This window comes from Grus americana, chromosome 6, assembly GCF_028858705.1.
Source record: "Grus americana isolate bGruAme1 chromosome 6, bGruAme1.mat, whole genome shotgun sequence".
Classification (NCBI taxonomy): Eukaryota; Metazoa; Chordata; class Aves; order Gruiformes; family Gruidae; genus Grus; species Grus americana.
Genome location: NC_072857.1, coordinates 37,088,422 through 37,115,678, shown reverse-complemented (window position 1 = coordinate 37,115,678; position 27,257 = coordinate 37,088,422). Strand labels below are relative to the sequence as shown.

Below are 27,257 nucleotides of genomic sequence, written 5' to 3'. Positions count from 1 at the left end.
GTGTTTGGTTCGAGGCTGTCTTCCTCAGCCTGCAATCCTCATTGAATAGCAAACATTTTTGCTTCCAATAGTCAAGGAAAGTTTCATAATAGGGTAAGCTGAAGAAATAACTCTTAAAATATTACTATCATCAAAAGATTGTTTTCACTATAGCTAACCATGCCTCATGGATTGGTTAGACATAAGTGTTCTATTTATTCTTAAACAATTTGAAGTACAAATTATACCAAAGAGAACAACAGTATTTTTACTGAACAAGGTAAGTTGAATTTAAGATATATGAAAAGCTGTAGAAATTTTAGCATAATATTGCAAACTTAAAAAAAAATTACCTGAAATAATTTAGTCTATTAAAAAAATACCACATCTCCAAACATACTTGAATATTATTTATAAATTAGGATTTTAAGGACCAGAGTGTGAAGCTGACACTTTATCAAGTACGTTATCTACAAGAGAAGGAACTGACCTTTACCAAGTTGTCTTGTGCCTTTCATATGAAACCCCAAAAATCTCTACACAACTGATAATGTACACAGAGAAAGTACATTCAAAGAAGTGAAAAACAAATCAGAAAGTGCAAGACAGTCTCACTTAAAGAGAACACAATGGCTCAGCGACAAGAGAATGACGACACAGACGCTGGCATATTAACAATGTGAATAAATACAAATCTAATATGAAGGCACAGGAAAAATATGAGACAACTAGAAAAAGTTGCTCAGAGTTTTATGTGTGGAAAACCAGAGGATAACTGTAGTTCTCTATCATATTTATTTGACTGGTAGCAGTAGCGTGTGAATAAGTGTCTTATTTCATGATCCAGGAATAGATGGTAGGTAGAGGAATTTTCTCCTTCTTCTCTCGGTGCAGTACTTTTCCTGCAAGTATGATCATTAAACACTCGTATTTGTTTTCTACAATCCAACACCATAGATATTACAATGTCCTCAGAGAAAACATCATCGAGTTAATCTTACTAGATGGAATGTAAGCCCCCAAAAGCAGTATTACAAATTCTGACTGTGAAAATTCTGAGGTGGGGGTAAATAATCACCGTCAGTATTCTTACTGTTGTTTATTACACTCACTATGCTTGCCTCCTGTAGAGGCTTTAGATGAAGATTTTAAAAATTCAACTCATGTGAACAAAGTTCTGTGCCTACAAAATCCATAGCAGAATGGTGGGGAGAAAGTTCTAATCAAATGAAGAAAATGAGTTTTAAATTCTGTGAACTAACTGTAGAATGATGGATGTGTCCTTGGTTTTCTTATTTCCAATTAAAAGCAGCCTCTGAAGTGACATGCTGCAAATAAAAAGATGTAACGGAATATTTAGCATGTTTACTAAGGTATTTCTACTGCAAGATCTATTTTTTTGTTTGTTTTCAAGTTTCTAGCACTAAATTAACTCTCTTGAAAAGGAAATGGGCACCCACGACCCTCCGCAACTGTTTCCGTCCCCAGGGTTGACCATATTATTAATAGTGGCTGATAGCTACTTTCGGAGCAGCGAGGCTCCTCTTTAAGAGCTGATCTACCAGCCAGTCATAGGGAACAGTTTCCCCATGCTCTCACTTTCTTTTACATAAATCCATGCGGTAATTCCTACAATAAGCTCATTACATATTACCATATCACCCAAGCCTTGGCCATGGATCTTGACATCTCTGGGACAACGATTTACAGAACAAAAGTCTGTGCTATTCTATAGACAAAAATGTTTTGGACATATGTCTCTAGCTGCTTGCATACTTACATTTATGTCACGAAATCATGAAAGAACCATTCATTCAAAACGCATGAAAACTAATTTGGAATTGCTGTCTCAGTAACACCGCTTAACTAAAATACCATTTAGGTATTAACGAGTGGGGGTTCTTCTTTCTCTCTTTGCTTTGGGGTTTGGTTTTTTCTTTCTTTGTTTTAAATTGCCAAGCTCTTAAGTTGTCGATCATTGTATCAGAAGAGGATTTCGATCTTAATGGATGAAGCAAACAGGTTAAGTATTACCCACATTCACTCCTTTGCAGGTACTGCCTACACTATTAAGCAACAAGAGTGAGCACGTGACTAGTTCGGTTTACCTTGGCAAGTGATTTGACTTATAGCAGTATAATACAATGTTTAATTACAAATAATAAAATGGTGTTTGGATCCTTCTCCATCTCAAAATCATATGCAATCAAGGGTTAAGCCATAAGTATAAACATCGCTGCTGACTGCATTTAGGATTTTAAAAAAGGTAATTTACACTGACCGTTCTGTTTGGTGAAACATTTTAAAGATATTTCAAGATTTCACATTAACTTTTCGAATTGCTATGAAAAAAATAAAAATGCTCAATTTCAAATGATTGTTAGGTTGAAAACTTTTACAGACTATTCTCTGATTATATCATAGCCTAAGTCGTTTTAAGCTTCGAAGTCAGTCTTATGCAGGTAACAGCTGAAGACATCAGACCTGCTACTGCATACAAAATCAGAACAGTAGGTATGGTTGTACCAGAGCAAGGCATTAGCAGAGCAATTTCAACTCTGAATGATTTTTAGCAAAAATGTAGATAAATTTTTATTTGTTGCAGATATTTTGCAGTTTCTTCTGTAATAAACTATCATCAGCGCATCCTATTCTGAAACGTAAGAAACCTCAACTGCTCGTACAAAGCTGAACAGAGAGTAGTTACTCATTGGCTGGCTTTACTCATGCAGGGGAACTCCTGTATACTAAATTATTGCCTCGGTGAGCTCTGGAAAACCAATCTCATTTGCGGTCCCTTCAGCACTGTAAGTTCCTTGAGCAGTAATGAGCAGAGTTGAATGGGCAGCCTTGCAAAGAAAGCACAGCATCCTCTTACCTGGAAAAGATTTTAGCCTTCAGGGCCAGCAAGCCAGTTAATTTTGTGGTGGAATATAGAGAGTTGGGGTCTTGTTGTTTAAGTAAGCAATAAGATATCTGAAAAAAATCGAGTCTCCCAGACAAGAGATCTAGAACTCCAGAAAGCTGGGGAAAAATATTTAAGTTTATTGAATTTGGGGGCTTAAGTTACTTAGCTTAAGATTTCTTAATCTGCTGCCATAGGCATTAATTACTCTATCATTTCCTCAAAAGTTTTTTAGAGAAAAAGAATTACCAACACATGAGGCAGCACAGCTGAGACCCCAATTTTTCCTTGGAAGAGAATTTCTAAATTATCTTCACTAGCACTATGCAAACTGCAATATTAACAGCTTCATTAGAAACAAGCAAACAAATGAGTTTTCCCTTTTGGCACTGCACCCCTTGCAGGGGCTGAAAATACTTCAAAAAGCAAATGATTATTTGTTTTTAATGTAAAGTGAACTATTTCATATCTACAGATGCTAATCCAGGTAGGCTGGAAATACTCGCACTGCTTATAGTCTACTCTTATATGATTTTATTTCCAGTCCCTGCTGACATAATAGAGTAGAAAGTTATTACAATTAAATCAGGGAAATAACCTCCAAAAATACTGTCTCCTAAGAAATTGAATGTGTAGTCAATACAAAACACAACGGGGTTGATACGAACAATACTGGGAAGATAGCTAGTAAAAGATGAAGATCAGCAGTATGTGGAAAACACGGACGTTTCTCCCACTAACCACACACTCACAAACTTCTGAGTAATAGTGCACTGCTTACTGCTAGGCAATGACTAAGCCTCAACTTCTCCAGTAGACATGTAAAAATACAGTTTTTCCACAGGGAAGTTGCTGAGGAGCAATCTGAGTAAAAGGAAAACATATGTTCAAGAACGAAGACAGATATTATCACTACTTCCCATATGCGGTGTTTTGGAAAGCAGAAAGGAGGCTAGCTCCATCACACAAAGACACAGAGCTTTACCTGTGCAGACAGCAGATTTTTTCAGACCCTAGCCACAATCGACAGAAAATCTACATCTTTTCTCCCTGCATCTCCAGTTCCTCATCATGAAGTATTTTATGCTGGTTTCACAATGGCATTAAATGTTAGCGTTGACTGAGAAGAGGGTAATTTTTAGGTCCCACTACAATTTTTTCAGAGTTTGGTACGTTCCCTTTTGACTTCTCTGCGGAGAGAACCTTGCCAGTATGCCTTGTTAGAGGATGAGGGCTAAAAAACCTTCAGAAAAATCAGGCTGCTTCTGCATCCCTTACTTTGGAACTTTTAAAACTAGTCAAAGAAATTCAGTAAAAATAAATGTTATCCTGCGTCAATACTGGCATAATCAGATCACTGATCTGACCAAGAACGTTGGTGCTATAAAGCTTTTTGGAAGGCTTTTCCAACTTAGAACACTTTTTCAAAACAAAGCTTTAGTTAGTCAATTTAAAATAAATATAAATACTAAGGTTTCCCAAACACAGAAGATAGATACTTTTTATTATTATAATATAGTTTCATTTTCAAATAGGACTCTCAAATGTTTTGTTTCTCACTCTGTCAATCCCTCAATTTTTTTGTTTACATACACTCCCTCCTTTGCAGGTATTTCATACACTATTAGGCAATACTACACTGCTGGCCAACATCACTAACAGGTGATTTAAGAGCTCGGTCTTCAAACTGCACATTTCCAAGGTTGTATGGTTCATGATGGTGATCGGAGAAGACAGGGCAGGTGTAAGAGATCACAGGGACTGCCCTCAGGCACCAGGAGAGAGAGAGTTACGAACTGATGAGGTCCAGAATTATCTATAATCGATCCTTTGGAAGATGAACTACTCCATTTTCTCTTTCAGCCCGGTCAGCAAGGATTCATCAGGCACTTCATTCTTTGAACTGCTCATAAATTTCACTCTTGGTACAATATTGAAAATCAGCGATTGTCAGACTTTGCTCTAGTCTGACTCAGCATGTCAAACATTGAAGGAGGAACAAAACCAGGAGCTATATTTTTTGTGAATAAAGATGTAAAAGCTATCAATAGTAAACTTAGCAGAATCACTTGTTTTGAAAGAATAAAAATGCAGGCTTTTCAAGTTCAGGCACCCATCTGATTATGGTAGACACTCAGTAAAAATAATTCAATAAAATGAGGTGTTCACTTCTGAGACACAATGCACTGTATGTAAATGATGACACCTGAGAAAAACAAACTAGCAGCTAAGAATAGGCCAAAAAAAAAAAAAAAATCCAAAAAGCAGGCACTACTGATTCCCTAACGGAATGCAAGCTTGTTCGGCAACACCTACTGACATGCCAAGAGTAATTACTGTGTAGATGCACAATGATAAGCAATGGCGACTGCTGCAGCTGAAGGTACAAAATCCAAAACCCCTCCCTGGAAGGCCGTCCTGGAATTTCCCCTGCCATAATCCTTTGTAATATTTCATTAACTGATACGTCCCTGTTCCAATAAGCTTCTTGCCCTTTCAAATCTCTCGTGACCCATTTCCCTACTGAAGGAACTCACTGGTGTGCCCTCCTAACACATGGTGAGCTGGTTGCTGGCCAGCATGAGGAGGGAGACAAAGGGCAAGGAGGGGAACGTCTTCCTGACCACGAGCTAGATGCTTACACCTTTTTGAAGCTAAGGTTTACAACCCAAAATTTATCTTACGTCAAACTAGAACTTCCTCTGCACATGACGTAGCTTTTGTCTTGTTAGGTATCTAGTATGGGCAAAAGTTTCTTTTGGAAGACACACCACTCTACAGGAAACCATCTGTAAATAACTAAGACAAGCAAACTGCCATCAGCTCTGACCACAGGGAGGGAAACCCCAGCTGCCTATTGCTGTAACTCAGAATCCCTCCTTTAAACTGTGCTCACACATAAGGAGGATAGGCTTTTGATAACTGTGCTTAATAAACACAGGCCTGGCTGGCTCACGGTAAATAAACACAAGGCAATGACAAAACATTATGAGTATGTCCTGTTTTAGAAACTGTGATTGTCAAAATATATCAAGTCAGCTTTGATCTCTTTCCATAAACTTCACAGTACCAAATCCTTAAGTATCTATCATTAGTTAAGCTCCAAATTCATAGTCAACAACCAGAAGATGTATAGAGCATATGTGCAACTCTGCACGAAACAAATTCTATGTACATCATCTTTTACTTTTAATAGATCTACCACTGAAGTTTAGAGAATACAGAAGCACTTACCAAACATGGTTTAAAGGGTTTACTATTTTCACATAAATTTGATAAAGAATTTGCCATATTTGTTACTAACACAATCAAATTCAACACAAAGATGAGCAATATTAAACAATACAAAACAGGTACAAGTTTTAAAGTGAGAAAGCACAGCATTACTGAGATTGTTTCCTCCATAAGGGAAAGTTTACCTCTTTTTTTTTTTCATTGCTATTACTGAAGACATTACACAGAAATTGTAGATGGCATTGCAAAGGAAAATTATTCCCACTGCTATTACTGCTACCATTCTGCAGAAACCTGAATGCTTAAAGCAAGCCTAAACCTGTCAAGCATACATGCAAGTAGCTGCATGCAGGGAACATGCAAACCCAACACGTACCTCCACTTTCCACCTTTGGAAAGAAATATAAGCAGGTAAACCAAAAATCTTTCCCTTGACTTTCATATTGAAATAGAGAAACAATTGGACATCAGCTGCCAAAACACCTACCTGTAATCTAACAATCTTAATTACCTCTACAACACTACAAAGTCAAATTCAGCAATACTGGGTGAAAAATAATTTCCTACTGCAACTGAACCCACTGCATCCACAGAAGAAACAATTATATTTCTGTATCTTTGTACTTCACAAGGTTTCTCCTCGCATACTAAAGCACTCTTTATTCCCACAGGGACTGACGCCATAGGCAAGGGCACCTGCAAGGTACGAGCACCTGTAAAGTACAAACACATTTTGCCCCGCTGCAGTCAGGTGCCTTTTATTGATCTGCCAGTCAGGTCTCATCACGAAGTTATGCAACTTTCATCTTCTGCAATTAGTCTGGTCACCAAGAATTTCTGCTATCAAAGTGTAGCATGACTTTTTTGAGGATTATTTCCCATTGATAATTCTTTGAAATGGAACAGAAGAGAGTAGGCAAAAAGAAAACCAGAAAGTGTCCTACCCTAACAAAACCGATCCAGAATTACAGTATAACATTCTCTCTTTGGAGATGGTTCTTTCTAAAGTATCCTGTCAGAGATTTGACTCAACAACTGTATTCCAACTGCAACTGTTGGCATCAGATGCTTTATAAGAACGCATAAAACCTCACAGATTTGAGCAACAAGTGCCGAAGGGTATTGAGAAAAATACTTACATAGCCACTTGGTTACTTACATTGTTGTTGCGTGTTTCTACTGCTGGAAACTTCCTGACTATGAATTTGACAGCAGATTCCAGGTTTTTGTCAATAAGATAGGATGGTTTGGCTTTGGGGTCACCGCATGCCTATAAAAAAATACAATAAAAAATGAAGTAAAAACACAATCATCCATCTAAAGCTAAGCGATAGTTGCAAATCTGAAGACAAACTAGAAAGACTCTTTGTTTGTTTGTTTTTAGTGAGCAGGTGATAAAATGAAAGGCAAAGTGCAGGGACTGTCACAGCTGAAATATGCAATGGGAAACAGTACAGAGATGCTCTTCTACTGAAAAAGATGCATGGAAGTATCAAAGCAGTTAGTGCAGAACAGCAGTGAGGGAAAAAACTCAATCCTAAAAGAAGGAGAAAAAAAAAATGGTTTCCTTTTAATGCTATTCCTGGTTTGAGGTAGTGTTGTGTTCATCAGGAGTTAATAAACTGTTAGAAAATTCAATCATGTCATCATCTGTGGAGGACAGTGCTGGGCACGTTAAATGATTCAACTATCCTTTGTGAAACAGAACTAAAAGCCCCACCACCAAACTGCATTTAATTTTTGTTTAAATTGTTAGCTGCAAGACAATTTTCTATACCACAATAAAACCACCAGTACTTGCCTAGAGTATCCTATTTCCTTAGATTAAGAACTCAAGTTTTGCTCATTTTCTTTACTCCTACAGTAGCCTAGGCTGTGCTTTAAAAGTAGCAATCAAGAAGCGTCATTCCATTTTGATTTGAACAGAAGTCGCAACTAAGCGTTAGATCTCTTGAATAACTTACATAGACACATCGGAACAGCTTCTGTGGACAAACGACTGACGAAGCACCTACTTTTGCCAGCTACAGTGCATGCTGTCAGACACACGACTTCTCAACTACTCTGAGTAGCGAGCCATGCTATACCATTTCGTTTGGAGAAACATACTAAAAGCAGCGTTACTTACATGACAAAATTTGTGCTCAAATTGTATTTTCTCTCATTTAGCTTTATAGCACTCATAGGGATTTGCAAAGGAGTTTCGTGTCTCATGCAAAACTAAATTACATGCTAGGCGTTTCTACGCAACATAGCGAACTCGAATGACAGCTCATTTAAAAACTTTTCCACATTGATTTCTATGACCGAGTTGTGGACTGTAGAGACAGAAGTCATGGAGTATGAGACCGATTCTGAAAGCGGGCAAGCGGGCAAAGGGAAGGTGAAAAGCTTTGCAAACCTTCCAAACTTGTCCTTGCTGGGAAAGCAGTGTAATAAAAAGAGAGAAAAATTACATATAAACAAATTACTCTTAAATTCTAAAATATGTTACATTTAAGCGAACTAATACACTATTACCTACATCCAAGAGAACGTTATGAACATCTGTTACTCTAGGCAGCATACCTTCTACTGGATGGTGATTACTCCAATACTCACAAACCACTTTACATGTACTTATTATTAGATTTTTACTATCGTGCAAAGTGCTGCGTATATACTGAGACATGTAACTTCTAATAGTATTTCCAAACTAAGTTCAGGTAGGGAGAGAAAAAAGGAGTTAACAAACATCACATGCAACTACAGGGGAAAAAAGGAGAGAAACTCAGTGAAGTTTTACATACCTGAAAAAGAAACGGTAGCCAAGAAAAAAAACAAAAGAGTCATTATTGTAAGTTTCTAAAACTCCTACCAGCAGTACATGACCATCAAGACGTATGCTAATGTACTACTCTAATACCAAAACTCACATTTACTAATTTTCCCCACAAAAATACTAAATTTTATTAAAATATCACATCTATAATACTACAAGAGGAATTTATAATGAAAATAAATTCAGCAACATGCCCAGTATCAGTTGGAGGTTAAACAGTTGCTTCGATATTCTTGCAGCAGCAAACAACACGTGCCACAGAATAGATATTCTGTACACACCTGAAAGTCTTTACACCATTTCAAAAGTAAAAATTACACTGTAAATAGGTGTCAAAACATTAAACAATGCACGCTTCAAACTTATGAAGTCTTAATTAACTAGATGTCATGGGTTTGTCAGAATCTGTGTCAGTTTATTTCCATTTGCTGCCCTTGCCACACATTATATAACCTTCTCTGCTAAAAGGAGGATTACAAACTAGGAGAATAGCTTAACAGACAACATATTTGTGGCCTGTTAAATTCCAGTATGGTTGCTCTTATACAGGAGACAAGAAATCTGCCACCGTGGACTTCCTGAATTTTTCAGTCTGAATTCAAACACTACTTCCACGTACACTCCTTATTTTTCCTAGCAACAGATGTTGTCCCTCCTATAAATTGGCTCTCCAAAACGTTTACTAAAAATGATGTTCTACCCAAGCCCTTACGCGCAGATCATTCGCGTGGAAACAGATGCCTGAAAACACTAACATGCACATCCTCACGTGGCTTCAGGAACTCGATTCCCAGAGATGACGAATATTATCCTCCGTCTAACTGGCTATCCCCCCAATATATCTGAATATGCGAGAGAGCTTTGCTCCTTCCCATTGTTTCTTTACTAACATCGAGCAACTGTAATTCTTCCTACTAATAAACTACACAAGATTGAAGCATAAAGAAAATTGCTGCAAGATATAGAAAGTTAAAGGTATCCTCCATACATTTCAAAATTCCAGCTTCTAAGAAGCTGTACAAGCAGCCTACCTACGCAGACTGAATAGAACGAGGTCAGACACCACCGAATGAGCGGGTGAATGGTTTTTCCTTCCCTCGCCCATATGCCACAGCAGCTCAGCTCCTTTCTAAGAACTAGTAGTATTTGATTACTAGCTGTTGTTCCATCAATACAGCTTTCATCCATAGCGTTACCTGCATTCAGCATCATATGTAAAGCAGTCTACATACACTAAACCTCTCCTAAAATGGCAAACAGACCTATGAAGCTCAAGCTCCCCATGGTTTACTCTAGAAAGCATAAAAGAATGAAAATACATTACCCAACCCTAGCACTTTTGCACCAAGTGTGAAAGTGTGGTAAGGCACAGAACCACACTTTTACACTGTAGAAAGAACAAAGACATCGAGGGCAATGGGCTTAGAATACAGATGAGAAAGGTAGCTTTTGCTTTTAATAGTTGTTTTAGTCAAGACAAAATCCCTTATCAGTCCTGTAATAGGCAGGAACATAGTGGTACGCCATACACAGCTCTCTGGCATTCAAACAGAATTCTGAGAATTAGCCAAATGCAGTAGCCCTTTTGCAATCAGCCTTAGATATCACTCACTTATTCCCCTAAGTGGGCTGCAATAACCTTTCTTCATTTCTTATCTTTTTTTTAAAAAAAAAAACCACCAACAAAAAACCCCGAAACTACAAAGGCTACATTTTTTTTAGCATTGAGAAGATATTCAAGAATTTGAAATGTTCTTACTAGTGCAGCATTCATGGAATACAGCTCTGAGAAGCTGTGGGATTCCAGCTGCTTCAGCCTCGAAATATTATACTGAAAGAATCTCTCAGCAGTCATCTCTAAATTCCTTTGTACATTACTAAACAGCTGCCAAACAGTTATGCTGAAAAAGATGATGCAAAGCTACCGTTAGAGACTAATCTAAGTAATTTAAAAAAATAAAAAGGACTCAGGCGCTGCATTTCTATCCAGTTACAAAGCATTTCTTTCCACAGCACTTTAGAATGGTACCCTGCTATGATAAGCTCTCAACTAAGTGAACATATTTTCCCGATCTGATTCTGTGCATCCACCTCTTTAACAAGAACAACATATTTCTATAGCTAAGAGATTCATTATTCAGAATACTCATTTGCTATCATACGCACAGGTCATCAAAATACAGAGAGATCAGACTGCCTGTACTGTTTAGAGATGCTTCACTATGCCATACGTTTGGAATTAAAGCAGTGTTTTCCCACCTACCCTAATAATCTAGATAACTAGTTTATTATTATTAAACCAAATTCAGACTATACTTCACTTGATGCTATTAGGTTCTTCTATATTATTTTCACTTTGAAAACGAAGACAAATATACAGCTTCACTTTCTAGGTTGTCCTCATTCAGAAGTGGCCAACAAAAAAAATACCCAATAACAAAAACCCGCTTAAGGTCTACATTTAATACAAGGAGCCTCTGAAGAACACAGAATCCAGCACAACTAACAGCCTTTGGCCCAGAACACACCAACATTAAGAGATACAGCAAAGAGACCTTTTGCCCCAATATAGTTTCAGCTATCACTGCAAAAACCAAAGCCTAACATTTTACTTCCTACTTAAGGGCAGAGGATGTTGGAGAACAAAAAAACCCTCATCTATCAACAAAATTACTACATACATCCAGCTGACGTGACACGAACAAAGGGAAGTTTATGTTCAGGTACAATCGTTGCCAGGAGTCAGTGCCACGGCACAGTATACAGGGTGCAAACCTGCACTTAGAACACCCAAACTTCACTCGTGCCTTTCACGTTAGCCTGCCGCGCGTCCTTGAGTAAGAACGTTGGGAAGTATTACCTGAGTTTTATCATCCACAGTGTAGGATGACAAAAAAAAAAGCCTAAATATGTTAACTGTATTATGGAAACATCTTTTATGTCCTTCTTTTTGTTGTTAAGCCCAACCTATTCGAAATGATTAGCAGGGCTGTTTCCCAATAAAAGAGAAACAGGGCCATTTAAATCAATAATTTCCTATTTTCATCCCCCAAACCTCCTACATCAGCAGATGATTGTAAAACAAGTCATATTTTGCAGCAATTTAACATGGTTTTATTACTTAGGGATCTTGATTTACTGTCACTGCAGACATGAGATAAAACACTGCTAAGCACAGTTCCACTGGACTGTGACAACATATACTGAAATAATCTTAGTCAACAAATCACCTCACCTTCACGTTTCATTTACAAATGAATCTGTACTAAAAAACTCTGCAAATTTAACCAGCAAATTGATGGAATTTCAACATCAGCAAAAAATATGCCACCTCCTGAGTTAGTAACTTCCATTAGTAAATGGAAAGACACTAAGATTTCTCGTATTAAAAAATGGGAACAGCTCCTTGTACGTACCATTTACAGTTTACTACAGTACATTCTCCTGACAGGCAAGAAAGGCACACATAGTAAAACTGTTCTTCTTCCCTTGTCATAGCTGCTGGCATTGAAGACTTCACCCTAAAATGCACCTGTAAGTTTGAAGGCCTGGCTTGCAGCTATGCATCCTACTAAATAATACATGGCAAAGAAACATTCAGAGAGACAGGTTCATCATTAACTCTGGATTTCTGTAGGATAAAACATATTATTTATCCTTTGTTTCTGTCAAGCATTGAAAATAATGAGATTACCAACTGACAATCTCCAATTTTGAAAAAGCAAAACTACTGAGAAGGAGAAAGAGGTGAATAATCAATAAAGAGCTGCTTTGAATGATGAATACGTAAGGGAACAGTTCACACTACATTTGCCTTGACAGCTCTGATGAAGCCTACCACAACTGCTTTGCTGTATTTTAGGTTTTATGGAAGCCGAAGTTTAATAATAAACAGGCTGGTCCCAGATAAGCTTTGTGAATGAAGCCTTGTCCCTCTTAATAACTACGCAAGCAGATGCAAGAATTAGGCGGTCACGCGTGGACAAATTATTAGTGTATAGTTTAATACTTTTGATGGCTAAAATGTAACTGTCCTACACCAGTATCACTTGGATAATCTTGTGCCAAGTAAGTTACATTACTGGTGTTTGCACTTACATAAATGATAGTCTTACAAAAGGTAAACTTGTATTTTGATATATAAACTATGCTAGTAGATTCAATCAGAACTGTATTGATCCTGTGATCCAACCAGGATCTGGAATGAGAAGAAAGTCTGTATTTAATTTTCAGACAGTCTCCGTAGGCCTTGGACATATTCAAAATATGGCTCAAAATTATTATAAATTTAACAGCTCTTGCACTTTTCATGTACGGAGGTTCAAAAGTTTGAGAGATAATGCACTTTCATATTAACTCAAGATTACAATTAAAGGTGTTAAAATTTTGTCAGTCCAGTGTTTCCTAGAACTAAGCAAGACATCTTCCCCACCATTATTCATTATTTGGTGTGTCTTGAACCCCAACGTATACGCTTTATTTTAAATCCTAGTGTATCTCTACTCAGAGGTCCAACCCATTAAAATGTAAATTCATGTGAAATCAGAAGAAAAGGCTAGAAAGGACCTTGAGAAATCGCCTACCCTATTTTCCTGTTCCAAAGCAGGATCAACTGTATCTATGTTGCTCCTGGGAAATGTCTGCCAAATCTTTACTTACAGGCTACATTCAAAAACATTCTCACAGTCTTTTCCAGTATTTAACAATCTTTTTCATTAGAAAGTTCTAAGACCTAAACTGAACTTTTTTTCACTACAATTTAATCCATCACTTCTTGATCTCTGTGGCCATACTGAATTGTACAAACTATTCCCCTTCTCTCTACAGCAGTCCTAAATACTTAAAAACTTGTACCACTTATTAATTTACTTCAAAAAAAAATCTTCCCATTTTCTTAATGGGTAAAGTTGTTTGCATCACTGATCTTTCTTATTATTCTGCTCTGGACTTTCTCCATTTTACCCACATCTCTCTTGAAAAGTGTGTTGAATCAGATACATTTTGGACGCGTCTCAATGCATGCCATGTAGAGCAAAACCAATCACTTCCCTTGTCTTCAGACTATCTTGCTCACACGTCTATAAAACCTCGTGTCGTCCCTGGTTTTTTGCACCGAAACTTAGTTGGCTCATGTTTGCCCTGGCACGTCCCTAACCTTTCCCGGCTATTTTCTTCAGACTTACTATCTCATTACTTTTCATTTTGTATTCCAAATTTCACCAAGCACAAAATAGCTTACAATCATACTTGCTCAGCCACCTTCAAGTTTGTAAGACCATACCTACAATTTGTTATGCCTGAACTGAATTCCAATTAGGTTCTTCATTATTTCTGTAGCTTCTCCCAGTTTCCTACCTACAAATTTATTAAACACGCTGCAGTCATCACCTAGGTTGTTACCACACAGAGTGACTGGAACCAGAGGTAAGACACAATCCAACGAGACCCTGCTGAACCTCATCTGACAATGAGATCTTCATAACTGTTCCCTAATATGGTTATCCTTCTGCTTTCATCGTTACTACTTCATCCAGAGTGTACTTCCTTAGATTGTTCGTGAGAACAATCAGATGATGTAATGTCAGCAGCCTTGCTAAGGTCAACGTGTAAAATTTCTACTACATTGTCCATACTAGAGTGACCTGTCACCTCGCCGATGAAAGAAATATGCTTGGTTTGACACTATCGGTACAGTGATAAATTCACATTGCCCTCCTGTGTTCATAGCACCTGTTTAGTAAACACTTGGTTCCATTAATCAAATACGGGGCACGTGAAACAGAAAGAAAAAAATGAAGAGAAGTTTCAGTGCCACAAAACTTTCCCTGAAGGCAATTTATAAAGTAACATCTTAATAAAAGAAAGCAATGCAATGGGAATGCCCTGCCTAATCTGAATCTAAAATGGAAAACTGTTATGACTTTTTAGCTGTATCTCTTCCTCACACGATCTTAAAAATCTCTTGCAACTAAAATTGGATTTGGTTTTGTGTCAACACATGGCAGGGCAAATGAACAGTAATCGGCAGGGCAGGTAATTCGCATTTGTAAACAAAGAAACACTGCGAGATAATTCAGGGCATCTACACTTGATGCAAAAGGATAAATGCTTTTGTTTATTTTAGAAGATATCATTTATATTGTATTAGAAAGTCTTATTGTTTTTTTACAAAATTGGCTGCTTTTCTGAGTTAAAAGAATAATGTGACACGGTATCATCAGTTTGTGGTTGTGTCCTGAGCAAAAGATTTTTTTTTTTTATTGCCAGCACTGACAGTGAGTTTGTTAGGGGCTTCCTCCTCTTCTTATCAGTGGGACAGTACTCTGAGCCATTCCTCCAAGATCACAGACACACACAGACAAACATACACTGCATTTTAACCTTTAAAGAACTGCTGACATCTATCTAGCACTGGAAGCACTACTGCCCCACCCTAAGACACTTCCTGATGACCTGAAGACATTATATGTTCATTCCAATGCCAGCCTTACTATTCAAAACTAGGCTATTTGTGAGCTTTTCCTCTCAGCTCTGCACTCCAGGACAGAGCTCAGTGTCAAACGGGTAATCAAACCCTACACTCTTCCAAACTTCAAAGCTCTCCATGTTCTCACCTAAAATCGCTCCTACTTTTTCCAGAAGAACCACTCCAGTGCCTAAGCAAAACAGTACACTTTATCGACTGGTTCTATTAACCAATCGACTGGCTTGTACAACTGTCCTCTGCAATGTTTAGACTTTGGCAAGTCCTCTCCAGCCCAGTTTTGGAGCTTTTAGGATCTCTGTCTTTACCCCAATCTCAAAGCAGCGTAAAAGGCTGGCAAAGCAAGATATGAGCTCTATTCAGCCTCGGCTGATCTGGTGAACTTGCCGTCATTTCACCACAGGAGACTTGATGCACTCCTCCTCCTTCCCTCGCAGCATACGCCTTCTCTTGCTCTTTTGAAAAGAGTATGTACTTTAACTGCTGCAGAAGAGAAAATAAATAGGGAAAACAAAAAATACTCAGTCTTTAAAATAGCTAACAAGTAACATCCTCAATACAGGTAAAAATCCAATATTCCCACTACTGCATCTTTAAAGAACTAACTGGCAATTAATCACCTGCTAAATTATTTTAAAACTGGCTTCATACTAAGTTATGTGGTGCTCACAATAGGATTGGGACCACATTTTTAGTTTGGAACAGTAAAGTCAGCTAAAGTCCCTGCAAATATTTATTCTGTTCCCTATCTATGACTTCAGTTTGGTTACGCAGTTCATATCTAAGAATTGGTTGAGGAGTCTCATTTTTTAGATACTATGTAATCATCACAGTTGTGAAAGTCAAAAGAATTTGTTTTGCTAATGACATTTTAAGAAAAAATTTTACATACAAATGTAAAACCTGCACTGTGATGAACAACAGAACATTGCTAGCAAAGCAATGAATGCTAAGTAAGAGACTCATTGTGTTTGAATAACATATACTCTAAATAATTCAAAACCTTAACTTTTAATCCCTAGCAGTTCTGTGGACAGTATACTGCTTCATTCATCAAAAAAAATCACACTCTTTTGACTTCCCCTGGACAAATCTATACTTCAGGTATTTTAAGATTAAATCTCTTATTGTAAATACTTCCCAGTATCCAAGGGTTTTATAAACAAACAAAAGATGGGCCCACAGAAAACAAGATTATTTCTGTGCCACCACTCTTGAACAATACACTTATTTGACAGTACTGGCAGGATTACACAAAGCTTACCAGCACAGTCTCAGTCCCCTCTGAAAGGCAACCACAAAATCCAAGCTTCACCTGAGCCAGGATGGCATCAAAAACCCCTGCTGTCCTTCACTTACAGATTTTTAGTTGTAGACAAGTAATGACAAAAGAGTTACAGGAAAACAACAATATGATTGCTAGCCTGGATAACTGAGGATAAATTCTTAAAAAGTAGATGGAACAAACCAGGAGAGAAACCGTAATGGTAAGATTTCCCAGTTCAGGACTAATAACTGGTCCTAATAAAGAAGACAGCTGAAGCTAGCAAAGGGTCATACGTCAAAACAACAGCAGCACCAAAAAAATCCACCTCTATACAGATCAAATGTGAGTTTTGTCTCATCACCCACTATTACCTCAGTAAGCCCACTTTTCATATTTTCCATGTCACTCTCAAAGGCAAGAAAACATACACTCAGATACTCTGTTTTAAAAACAACACACTTCCAACTACTTCAGAAGACTACAACACAGAAGGTCAGTAAACAGGAAACGATGAACATTTAACAGCTATAAGCGCAACGACATTGAAACTGAAATTTACAGAGGAAGTATAAATATCAAGTTTCTAACTGCTTTTAACAGCCTCTGTGACTCCTTGGGAAGTAAAATTTTCCTGCCTTGTTTCTAACAGTCGAGAAAACTCTTAATCATTTAAAATCTCTACGCCCTAGACAGCATCTACAGCAATCTGTAAGGCAGCTACGAATACTTCACCTCTCACTTCCTCTTATTAAAAAAGGCTTAACCATTTCCTTTAACCGCAAAAACCGCAGATTGTGTGGTTCTCTCTAGTAACTTCAGTTTCGATATCATTTCAACGCAGGAAGCTATGAGAATCTTAAATAGCAGTTTTGGAATCAACTGTTTTCAGAAAGGGGAAAAGTAAAAAAAAAAAAAAAAAGAGAGGAAATACAGAAAAATAGAGGGTTGAGAAGAGATCCACAAAAAAAATACAGTAATCAACCCCAAGGCTTCTGGGGCTCACCATCAGAGCCAGCCAGCTACCACTGTCCAGCAGTACTGTATGCAGCTTAAGAAAAATACTATTTGAATCACAAATCGCTGTGTGAATACACAGATATGTGTCTGGGACATCTCCAGATTTGCAAAACTACACGTCACACAGTAATCAAGCTGCTTGGTCACGCCTCCTCTCTCTCTGCATGTAAGACCTACACAATTTTGGACTCGGTTCATGGCATTTGCAGGAAAAACTGGTGTCACCTCTAGTGCTGATGCTCCCCCACCGACAACCTATCCACTTGCATCACTTCACTAAGACGAGTAACGGCAGAAGCTACCACCATATGGGCAAACGTGCTCAGGCCTCTGCCATCTAAACGTGCCAGCAGAAACGCGTCCGTAGGCACTGGACCGCTTCGCGTGAGTTCAGCGCGTCCCCAAATGAGAACATGGGTAATGAAAATGTCCGTGCTCACAATGGTGAAGGCACAGCTGTACGTCAATACAAGGTTTAATTTTTCCTGTCTCGTTTCCGGCCTTCTCCCCCCAAAGCATGGCTATGCTCAGCCGAAATTCCCCTAGCCCGTTTTTCACCGGGTGCATTTCTCTCAAAGCATAACAAGCGCGCACACAAATGACTTCCCCATTTTGCGGCTTTTCCCCATAAATAGGGAATTTCTGTTTTGCGTTAGAAGTGTGATTATATCGTTATCAAGCTGAAGCAATTTTCCCACGTACAAGACTGTAAACTACAAGGAACTTCACTTCTATTTCAGAAAGATAGGAATTTGCAGTAGTTTAGTTATAACACTTTATTTATGTCAGTGAAGATTTTCAGAAACATTCAAGTGCACATGACCTACTGACACTGCTTTGGATCAATGCTGAATCCTGAACACTTCAATCACTTGTTTATTTAACTGGAACTAACACCTTAATTAAAATCAGCATTGCACTTGGTATAGTCAAGCCACCCTTACCACTTCTGGAGTACGAGTCTCCCATACGAGCAAAACAAGTTGACAGAATGCATCCTTCAGCTCAGATCCGTTCAGCAGGATCACTGCTGACAGAAACATGGGTTCTGAAGTCAGAGCGATCCAGAAAGCACCTAAAACTCTCAAACTCCCTCTGCTACTGCTGCAGAGCAGGCCAGCTGAATCCAGCACGCAGAATGGCACGGAAATTTTAACACGCGAAACCTGCAAAGGTATGCTCCTTGCTTGAATGTAATAACCAACGTTTTCTTCGAAATAATTAAAACTTCTCTCAGAAATAATTGTGTGTGAGGCAAAGCAAGATAATCTTAACTAACATTCATTACTGGAAGCAGACTGAGCAGCCGTGCACATTCAGATGATATATCTGGTGCACATCAGGAAAATTAAGCTGAGGTGATGGCACACGAAGCACCCGGAGCAGGAGATGGCCAGGAACCACGCTCTGCCATCGAGGAAGGCGCAAGGATTTCCTCCAGAAGCGAAATCAGCTCCGCACGGAGGCGTAACCCGTCCTTTCCCTCGATACCTACCGGGAGCTGCAGCTTCCTGCACGGCCGAGCCACCTCACCTGTGCAAACACCGACGCTTATTTCGTTTCGGGAAGGCGGGGAGCAGTCTCAGCACCCACGACAGCTTCACACATCTGCTCCACGGGAGCTGCTAAGCAACCGCGCGCCTCGAACTTATTGAAATTAAACTTACTAATTTTACCCCAAACCCTTCCCTTCGGTAGCGACAGGTTTCGCAACTCGGCGTGGGAAAGCCCGTGCCGAGCGGCCCACTCCCGGCTCCCGTGACTCACGCACGGCGGGGCGGGAGCGGCTCCGGGCGGCACCGGCTGCCGCGGGGGCCGCGCCGGGCCTAGGCCCCGCGGCGGGGGGCGCCGGGCCTGCGGGCGCCGCGCAGCACCAGGCCTCCCTCCCCTCCTTCCTGCCTCCCTCCAGGTAGCGAGGCGGCGGCTGCCGCCCGGGAAGCCCCAGCCCCCCCCCCCCCTCTCCGCCCCCGGGCCCACAGGCGGGCGCAGCGGCGGGCCGGGCCGGGCCCGGCCGGAGCGCCCGACCGCGGCGGCGGCGCCGCGGCTCCCGCCGCCTCCCCGCCCTGCTTCTCGGGCCCCGCAGCTAGGCCGCAGCGCGGCCGGGTGAGCCGCAAGCCGCGCGGTGGCGGCGGAGCGCCTGGCCGGCCCGGGCCCGGTCGGGCGGCAGCGGCGGCGGGGATCGCTCCGGGGCGGTTCCTCCCCCCGCCTCCCCGCCGGGGCCCCCGCACCTTCTTGATGTTGTAGAGCCGGGTGAGCATGCCGACGCCCCGGTCGTTCAGGATGGTGAGCTTCTCCGCCAGCTTCTGCTGGCTCGGCTGCAGCACCGACCGCGACATCCTGCCCCGCTGCGCTCCGCGCCCCCGGCCCGGGCCCCGCCGTTCCCAGCCCCGCCGTGGCGCGGCCGCCGGCCCGGCGCTGCTGCCTCCACCTCCTCCTCCTCCTCCCGCCGCCGCCGCCGGCCTCGGTCGCCGCTGCCTCCGCGGGGCGTGGCCACGGCGGCGCGTCACGTGGTGCGGCTCTCGGCCGCCCCCTGCAGGCCGGCGGCGGGGCTGAGGAGGGGGGTCCCGGCCTGGGGAAAGGGGGTCCCGGGGCTGGGGAGGGGGGTGCTCGGGCTGAGGCCCCGCTCCCCGCCGGGCTGCCACCGCGGGAGGGGGCCCCGCGTTCGGGTGCCGAGGGCAGCTGGAAGCCGCGGGGTGTCGGCGTTAGGTCCTCTTAGGGATGGCTGTGGGTCCTGCTTTTGCTGTCGTTCTTAATGTCGGACCCCTTGGGCTGTGTTTTGGGTGGAATCCCAAGGTGTGCTTCAAAACCATGAGGAACATCCAGTTTTCTTCAAGGCCTATAACAAAACCCGATTTTGGTTTTTTTTTTTTTTTACTTAATCACCTGAAGTGAAGAACGGAGGCTCAGAAAAGCATCGCACAGTGTATACTGACGCCCTTATCATCGCCCGTGACCCTCAATTTTCTGAGGGCGCTTCTGCCGGCACCGCAGAACCGCACCTGCGATGGGATCCGGGGAGCAGAAAGCAGCCGGGGACATCCGGGGAGCGGGGGCCGCGAGGGAGCCAGCCACCCCCAGCGCTGTCGCCAGCCCTCTGAGCCGTTGCTCTAGACCAACGCACAGCAAATTCAGAGAAATACCATTTCGCCAATTGGATGAGTCACGCCGCTGCTATTTTTTTCTTCTCTTGAAGCCACGGGAATTAAAAGCATATATTTTTAAGGAATAGCGAGATTTCCACGCCGTGAACGTCAACGAGAGGCTTCCACGAGAGCTCTCCCTTGCTGCAACCTGTTACTGGGAGGGTTGCGCTGCGGAGCGGCCAGCACAACCAGCTGGGATGCAGGGCTCCCGAGTCTAGTTAATGGGAGATAGGCTCAAGAATTAACCTTCTAATCTCTCCTCTTTTTTTTTTTTTTTTATAATGGCATCACCATCTGTGCCTTTTTTGCATATTAATGTTTCTATTTCATTTTCAGTTTGCATTTTCGCATCAGAAATCAGAATCAGATGATCTCAGTCTTTTAGTGGTTTTAAACGAATAGATTTTAGAAAGAATAGAAATGACTGCGAGAAGCCTAAATGTAATTAAATTGTTACTGACCTCCATCTTCACTTTAGCAGTTACAAGATAATTTATGATTCAGAATGAAACTGGGAAGCGAGAACTTAGAGTTCCGATCTTAAGTCTGCTGTTGACTCATTCTTTGGCCTTTATCAGATGATTTTCTGCCTCAGCTTTGTGTCCAAGAGTTGGGAATACCTAGCAACGATGTTGTAATGATTAATTAGGTTAGACCTGACCTTTCACTGCTGGAGTCTATGGAAAACATCAGAAACATTCAAGTCGGTATTTAAATTTGTAAAGCATAAGATTCTATGTAATTTCAAAGTATTTAATGGATAATATCTATAGTAATATTTTTACACAAAGCATCTTCCTTCTATTATTAAGTAATTTTTAAAAAAAAATCAAAGAATATTTCTAGTTGCAATAAAGATGTTTTCTCATGTACAGCTAAAACAACAGCAGCCAATTTTTATTTCCATATTGAATTCCCTTTCAGTCATATTCAGTCTTCTGGAAGTTTCAAACATTAACAATCACAGAATTTGTAATTTACATGTAGCCAAGCACGTGGAATATCATCAACATCGTGACAGTTCGTTGGGAGTTTTGTGCATCGTATTGAAAAATCTATGATCTAATAACCCAATCTTTCTTCCTCTGGAATTAGTAGAAAGACTATGGATTACAATGGAGTCAAAGTCACTTGGTTCTGTTAAAGTCCGCGCTTACAGAGCTCGCTGGAGAACTTTCAGGCTCACTATAACTACTAATGTAGTTTTCAACAGGAAAGCAATCGCAGCCACTTCCACACCGCACAGATAACAGGTTGAGGCACAGAAGGGAAAAACGCCTGGCGCTCTCCTTCGTAGTAATGGCAGAGCATCCTGGTTTTAAACTCCCACACTATTCCTGAGGCTGTTTACAAGATCCTATTATAAGGAGCACCTCTAGTTGCTATAATTTTTTTAAATGCAAATGGTGCTGTTAGCTGCATTTCTAGAAAACATATCTAATATCAGAATAGAGAAAGGATCAATATCAGTAAACAAGAATTTCTAATACAAGGAATTTTTACTACCATACAGACCTAATATTAAATAGAATATTATCCGAATTATCAGTGTAATGTGGTTAGTCAGACTTTTACCAATATTCTTCTAACATGCAAGCAGTTACATTAAAATGAAAAATGATCTCCCCTTGAAGCAGAGCCTGCCAAAGCAGACCAGACATTTTCAAGTACCACCCTCTGCAAAACAAGGGTTTTTCAGCAAAGGTATCAGCGAGGTGCCAATACCTGATTAGGAAAAGAAGGTGTACCATCTCTCAACTCGGAGAAAGACTTGAAAGGAGAGTACAAAACTCAGTGACAGAAGATGTTACTGCCCACGCAGGCACAAGATACTGCTGATCACATAATTGGCAGCATCTCGCTAATCTGAGCGTCAGGACCGGTGTCGAGTTTGGAATTCCAAAGCATGCATTTTTTCCTCTGGCTTTTAAACACTTACTGCTTATTAGAAAGAGAAAATGTGCACATCTAGGGAAGATACAGTATAGTCGAAAAGTTAGGTTTCATAGAAACCACATCAAAACCACTTGGGAACCTTTGCTATACGTGACTGAAGAAATCACAGTAACAGAAAGCAGACGTCACCAAGATCAAACTTGGTTAACGTGAACGCACGTACTTAAGCAGTCAACAGCGCGTCATCGCTTTTAATGGCTGCAGGGTAAAGCCCACGTTGTCATAGTGCTTTTGCTGCAACTTTATATAGAAACTACACAAATATGTATAGGTTTGACAGGAAGATTTATTGCATATTAGATTATAAAAATGTCTGCATTGTACAATCTGGGTTCACCAGTCTGGCAGCAAGCATAACAATAAAGTGGAAATACGAGCTTTGTCAGTAACAGCATAGCTCTTACAGGTGTGGCAAAACTAAACGAAGGGAAGAATTAGGCTAACAATTCTTTTTGAAAACATGCAACTATTTGCTTGATGACTTATTAATGATTAACATTTAAACAGCTTTCTATATTTATTCCAAAAGTATGAGTTATGGGGACATTTCAAACAGCATTTCAGATTTGGCTTGAGCTCAGCTCTGGTCCTTTTAAAGTCAACCTTCTGTTCACTTCAGGGTTTAGTTCACTATGGGACTTTCAGACAGTAACGAAAGTGTTGTTTGAGAAGCTTCAAAACAACAATCACCAAATAGCTGCATATATATCAACTCCACCTGGGGTTCAATGAAGTACATAAAGGGTATGCATACTTTGCTAGCATTGCTACTTTAAACAGTTTACTACTGCAGAGCAGACTGTATTGCCACCTACATCTTTGCTACACTCCTAATGGACATTTCTATAGAAGTATTTCTATACCTTTATTTTCTTTCCTGTCTGCATTTTATTCCTTGGTTTACTGTCTCCTGACTTAGAGATTATTCAAAACTCCATGAGCAGGAGGTTCAGCGAAACAGCAGCTGTCGGGAGCTGCACTCTCCACGAGTGATCTAGCATGGCCCGCTGCATGACTTCTGCCCATTTGGCTAACAGAAGCCAAGAAGCAATTTTGACAGACTCATTTTGTTCAGTATTTCCTTTTCACGTAGAAACAATTCAAAACACAAAGCCAAACTGTTATTTCAACCAACCAGAATTTTTAAACCATCATCATAATCCAAATTATTTGAGTCATGCCATAGCATTTATTTATTAATAATACATAAATATTTATTGCATTTTTAAGCCTGCATGTAAAGGCACACAAGCTGAAAACTTTACAATACGAAGGCTATACTATGGTTTAAATCACCTATAAAAATAATAAATAGCAAACACAGTTGCCTTTATCAGACAGACTTTTAATCTTATCTGAAAGAGCAACAGGTTCAAAAGACCTATCATCCTCACTAAATCAAGCTGACAGATTAACTATTTTTTAATCTGTAATTTTCTTAATGAAGCCAAACCTTTTTCATTATTTAATCTGTCATGAAGCCAACAGGTCTGCAATTTCCCATGTTCTCTTTTCTTCTCCTTAAAGGTATTTGGGCATTATTTTAATCTATTCTCTCATAAACACACAAGTTGATGCACACGCCAGATCCTTGTTCAATTTTGTGCACGTGCCTAAGTCCTTCTGGCCGAGGTTTTATACAACACACAGCAGTTGCTCAGAGATACTAGGCCTTGGGGCTTAAAAGAACATGAACATGGAATAGGGAGGACATAAGAGGCATGCAAAGCCAGTTCGCAACAGATGATGAATCCTGTAGCAGCTATTCTCTCATGCGCTGCAGGAACCTGCCAGTTTGAGAATGCATGAGCACTTCTGCTCATACTGGAGGGACAAGTACGATGATCCTGCTCCAGAACTTCTACTCCAGCACTACGTGAAGGAGCCTTAATGAGTAGAGAAGCAGGTTGTTATCAACATTTGAGCGCTAGCTTTCTCAGGGTGTCCCAGGTCCATGACTAGCTGGTAGTGCTTAACTGGCAAACCAAATGTCAGCCTGGTGGCTATGAAAGTTTGTGACAGCAGGAAGAAAATTGGTTACGTGTGAGCTATCAGCATGGCTAAACACAATGAGCTTAGAAAGTGTTGGTGGGCTAAGATTTGCCTTGCTTCAACCTGAAGCACTGATTACTTTTAAAACAGAGATGGAATCAAGATGGTAGGTTAGATCCTATTGTATAAGTACAGAGTTAGAATTACAGTCAATTCTTGCAGAAACCATTGAGCAAATGGATTAAAGAGTTTTCTTGCTGGCTATCAAACAAAGCTTAGGAGGGCTGTCAGAATGAGTTACCTAACTAAATTAAGGTCTTGAACTACTATGGGTGTAGACCTGAAGTTAGGTTTCTAGGCAGGGGTTACATCACCAGCTTTAAAGACATCCTGGTAAAAACTGAAATCAGAAAGGGCACTGGATTAGGAGTCCACCTAGATTAGATAGGACATTTTATTTGCTGTTTCCTTACAGGCTGAAGAGTCAAGAAGAACCAGCAGTGATCTCCAAGATGTCTGAAGCCACTAAATAGAGACAGAATGCCTAATGGGCTTGTAAATCTTTATCATAAAGATGAGTTAGTCTATGCTAACAGCCCACTGACTGGAATAAATCATGAGTGATCAGTTTGCAAAGAACGCTATCTGTCCTCTTTGAAACTGGATGTGGTCATAAAGTTGTGCATTGATGCTGGAACACAGATGCCAGCTAGTCAAACAGGACCCATCGAGGTGGTCCTGCACACAGAAAGATTGTGGGGCTTCTGTTAGCCCCACATTTTTCAGTATCTTCACTTACCTACAGAGCCTTCTTTGGCAGGCATGTTCAAGCTCATGTGCTCTGAGCTACATTCTTTTGCCTCTGTTAACACTTCTCCTGTCCTAGATAAATGGGATAGCACCAGGGACCAATATGTGGCTACAGTTATAAGTGTACAAGAACAACCTACTGGAGGTTTCTTTGTCTCCTCCCTTACCCTGATTAGAATCCAGGGGAATAGCACGCACCTCTTTAAATACTATAGCTTTTACAGGCCATCCAGCAAAGACTAAGAAAGAAGCCCTCTGCCTTAAACTTACCCTGCATTTAGGGGAAGAAAATTTTAGCCAAGGAACACCCAAAGAAAGAAGGCTTTTCTCCCACTGTTTCTAGGAATCACATTTACCAGTCAGTGGAAGTCTTGAATGCTGATTATAGTAAATATCAAGCTAGAATGTTCCTTTTAAAAGTTTGAGGTTTACATATTACAGAATAGTCCAACTCTAGCTTTTATAGGTAAAAATCTGTGGAGAAAAGCACGCTAGTGGAGAAAGATGACACAAGCATCACTCAAATTGTCACACCAATGAGTTATGATCAGACTGGGGAAAAAGCCTGAAAAACTACTACAGTTATCTTCCACATTTCCATCTGTAATGTTTTCTCCATTTGACAAAGAAATAGGAGTCATTTGAGGGTATAAAAACACCAAACAGTTTAAGTTGTATATTTCTGTGCTGTGTGAAAACAGAAATGGAAACAATACTGTGATAGATGTGACAAAAGTCTATCTCCAGTATGCAGTGTGAATCCCTATGTGTAGAGGAGGGTAGCAGGGCAGGATAAGGCTGTGAACACTGAGGAGTGCTCATACTTCAAATAATTGTAGCTCAGAACTAAAGTTCAGTGGTTAAGATTGCTACAATAAGAATTATACATGGTCATCACTCCAAAATTACATCACTAAAAAAACCAGACAGGATGACTCTGCATGTTAACATTTGCCATTCAAATAGCCTAGTTTGTTGAGCTGCTCTTTGAAATAAGATGCAGAAAATTCTGCTTATGAGGAAACCAGGTATGGTAATTTTACTACAGGAAGCATAAGTACTTTGAAACTACTTATTTCCGAATGATTTGTTCTCTAAGGAAACACTGCGTGATTACCTTCACTGAATTAGAGGACTAGATATCAAAGAATCTGCTTTTATAGATTAGTTGAACAAGTAATGATTTGTTAAATTGAAAAAATATTTAAAAATAAAGTAATACTTTTAAGAGTTATAAAGCAGAACATGAAATACAGTTTTAATGATTTTATCTTAAGGATGTCTAAAAGGTGATAAGATCCATACCAATTATTCCTAGCAGATCTCCTTAGACAGATTAGTTCTACTTCATTTAGAGCTTTTCACATACATTTCTTCTTTAGTGATAAAGTTTTCAGGGTTTGTTGTTGTTGTTGTGTTTAAGGGGTTTTAATTTTATTATTTTTTAAAGGATGTTCCCCTAAATACCTTTTAACATGTTTGAAAAAGGTTTGGCTTTAGGTATAACTCATTCTGTCTTCCAGGGTTGGGTTTTGGCTTTGTTTTCCCTGCAATATTTTGTGACATTGATAATGAAACTGTTAATGATCTAACATGTACTGCTCACAAAAAATAATCATGTCTAATCCAGAAAAATCTTTTCCCTTCAT

At 40.2% G+C, this 27,257-nt stretch overlaps 1 protein-coding gene across 4 annotated transcripts in view; it reads right to left on the bottom strand.

The window, feature by feature from the left end:
• Positions 1-20,154, bottom strand: part of NCKAP1 (NCK associated protein 1) — a 61,345-nt gene extending 41,191 nt beyond the window's left edge. For 2 of the 4 annotated variants that reach the window (XM_054829562.1, XM_054829563.1), the window contains exons 1-2: positions 19,936-20,153; positions 7,278-7,388 (exon numbers count right to left, since the gene is read on the bottom strand). In XM_054829562.1, coding sequence (XP_054685537.1) covers positions 7,278-7,388; positions 19,936-20,043 — 219 coding nt within the window. In that variant the 5' untranslated portion in view covers positions 20,044-20,153. Of the gene's footprint in view, positions 1-7,277; positions 7,389-8,519; positions 8,538-19,935 lie in introns of all 4 variants that reach the window. The other 2 variants (XM_054829561.1, XM_054829560.1) reach the window with 2 other exon arrangements.
• Positions 20,155-27,257: the final 7,103 nt, after the last annotated feature.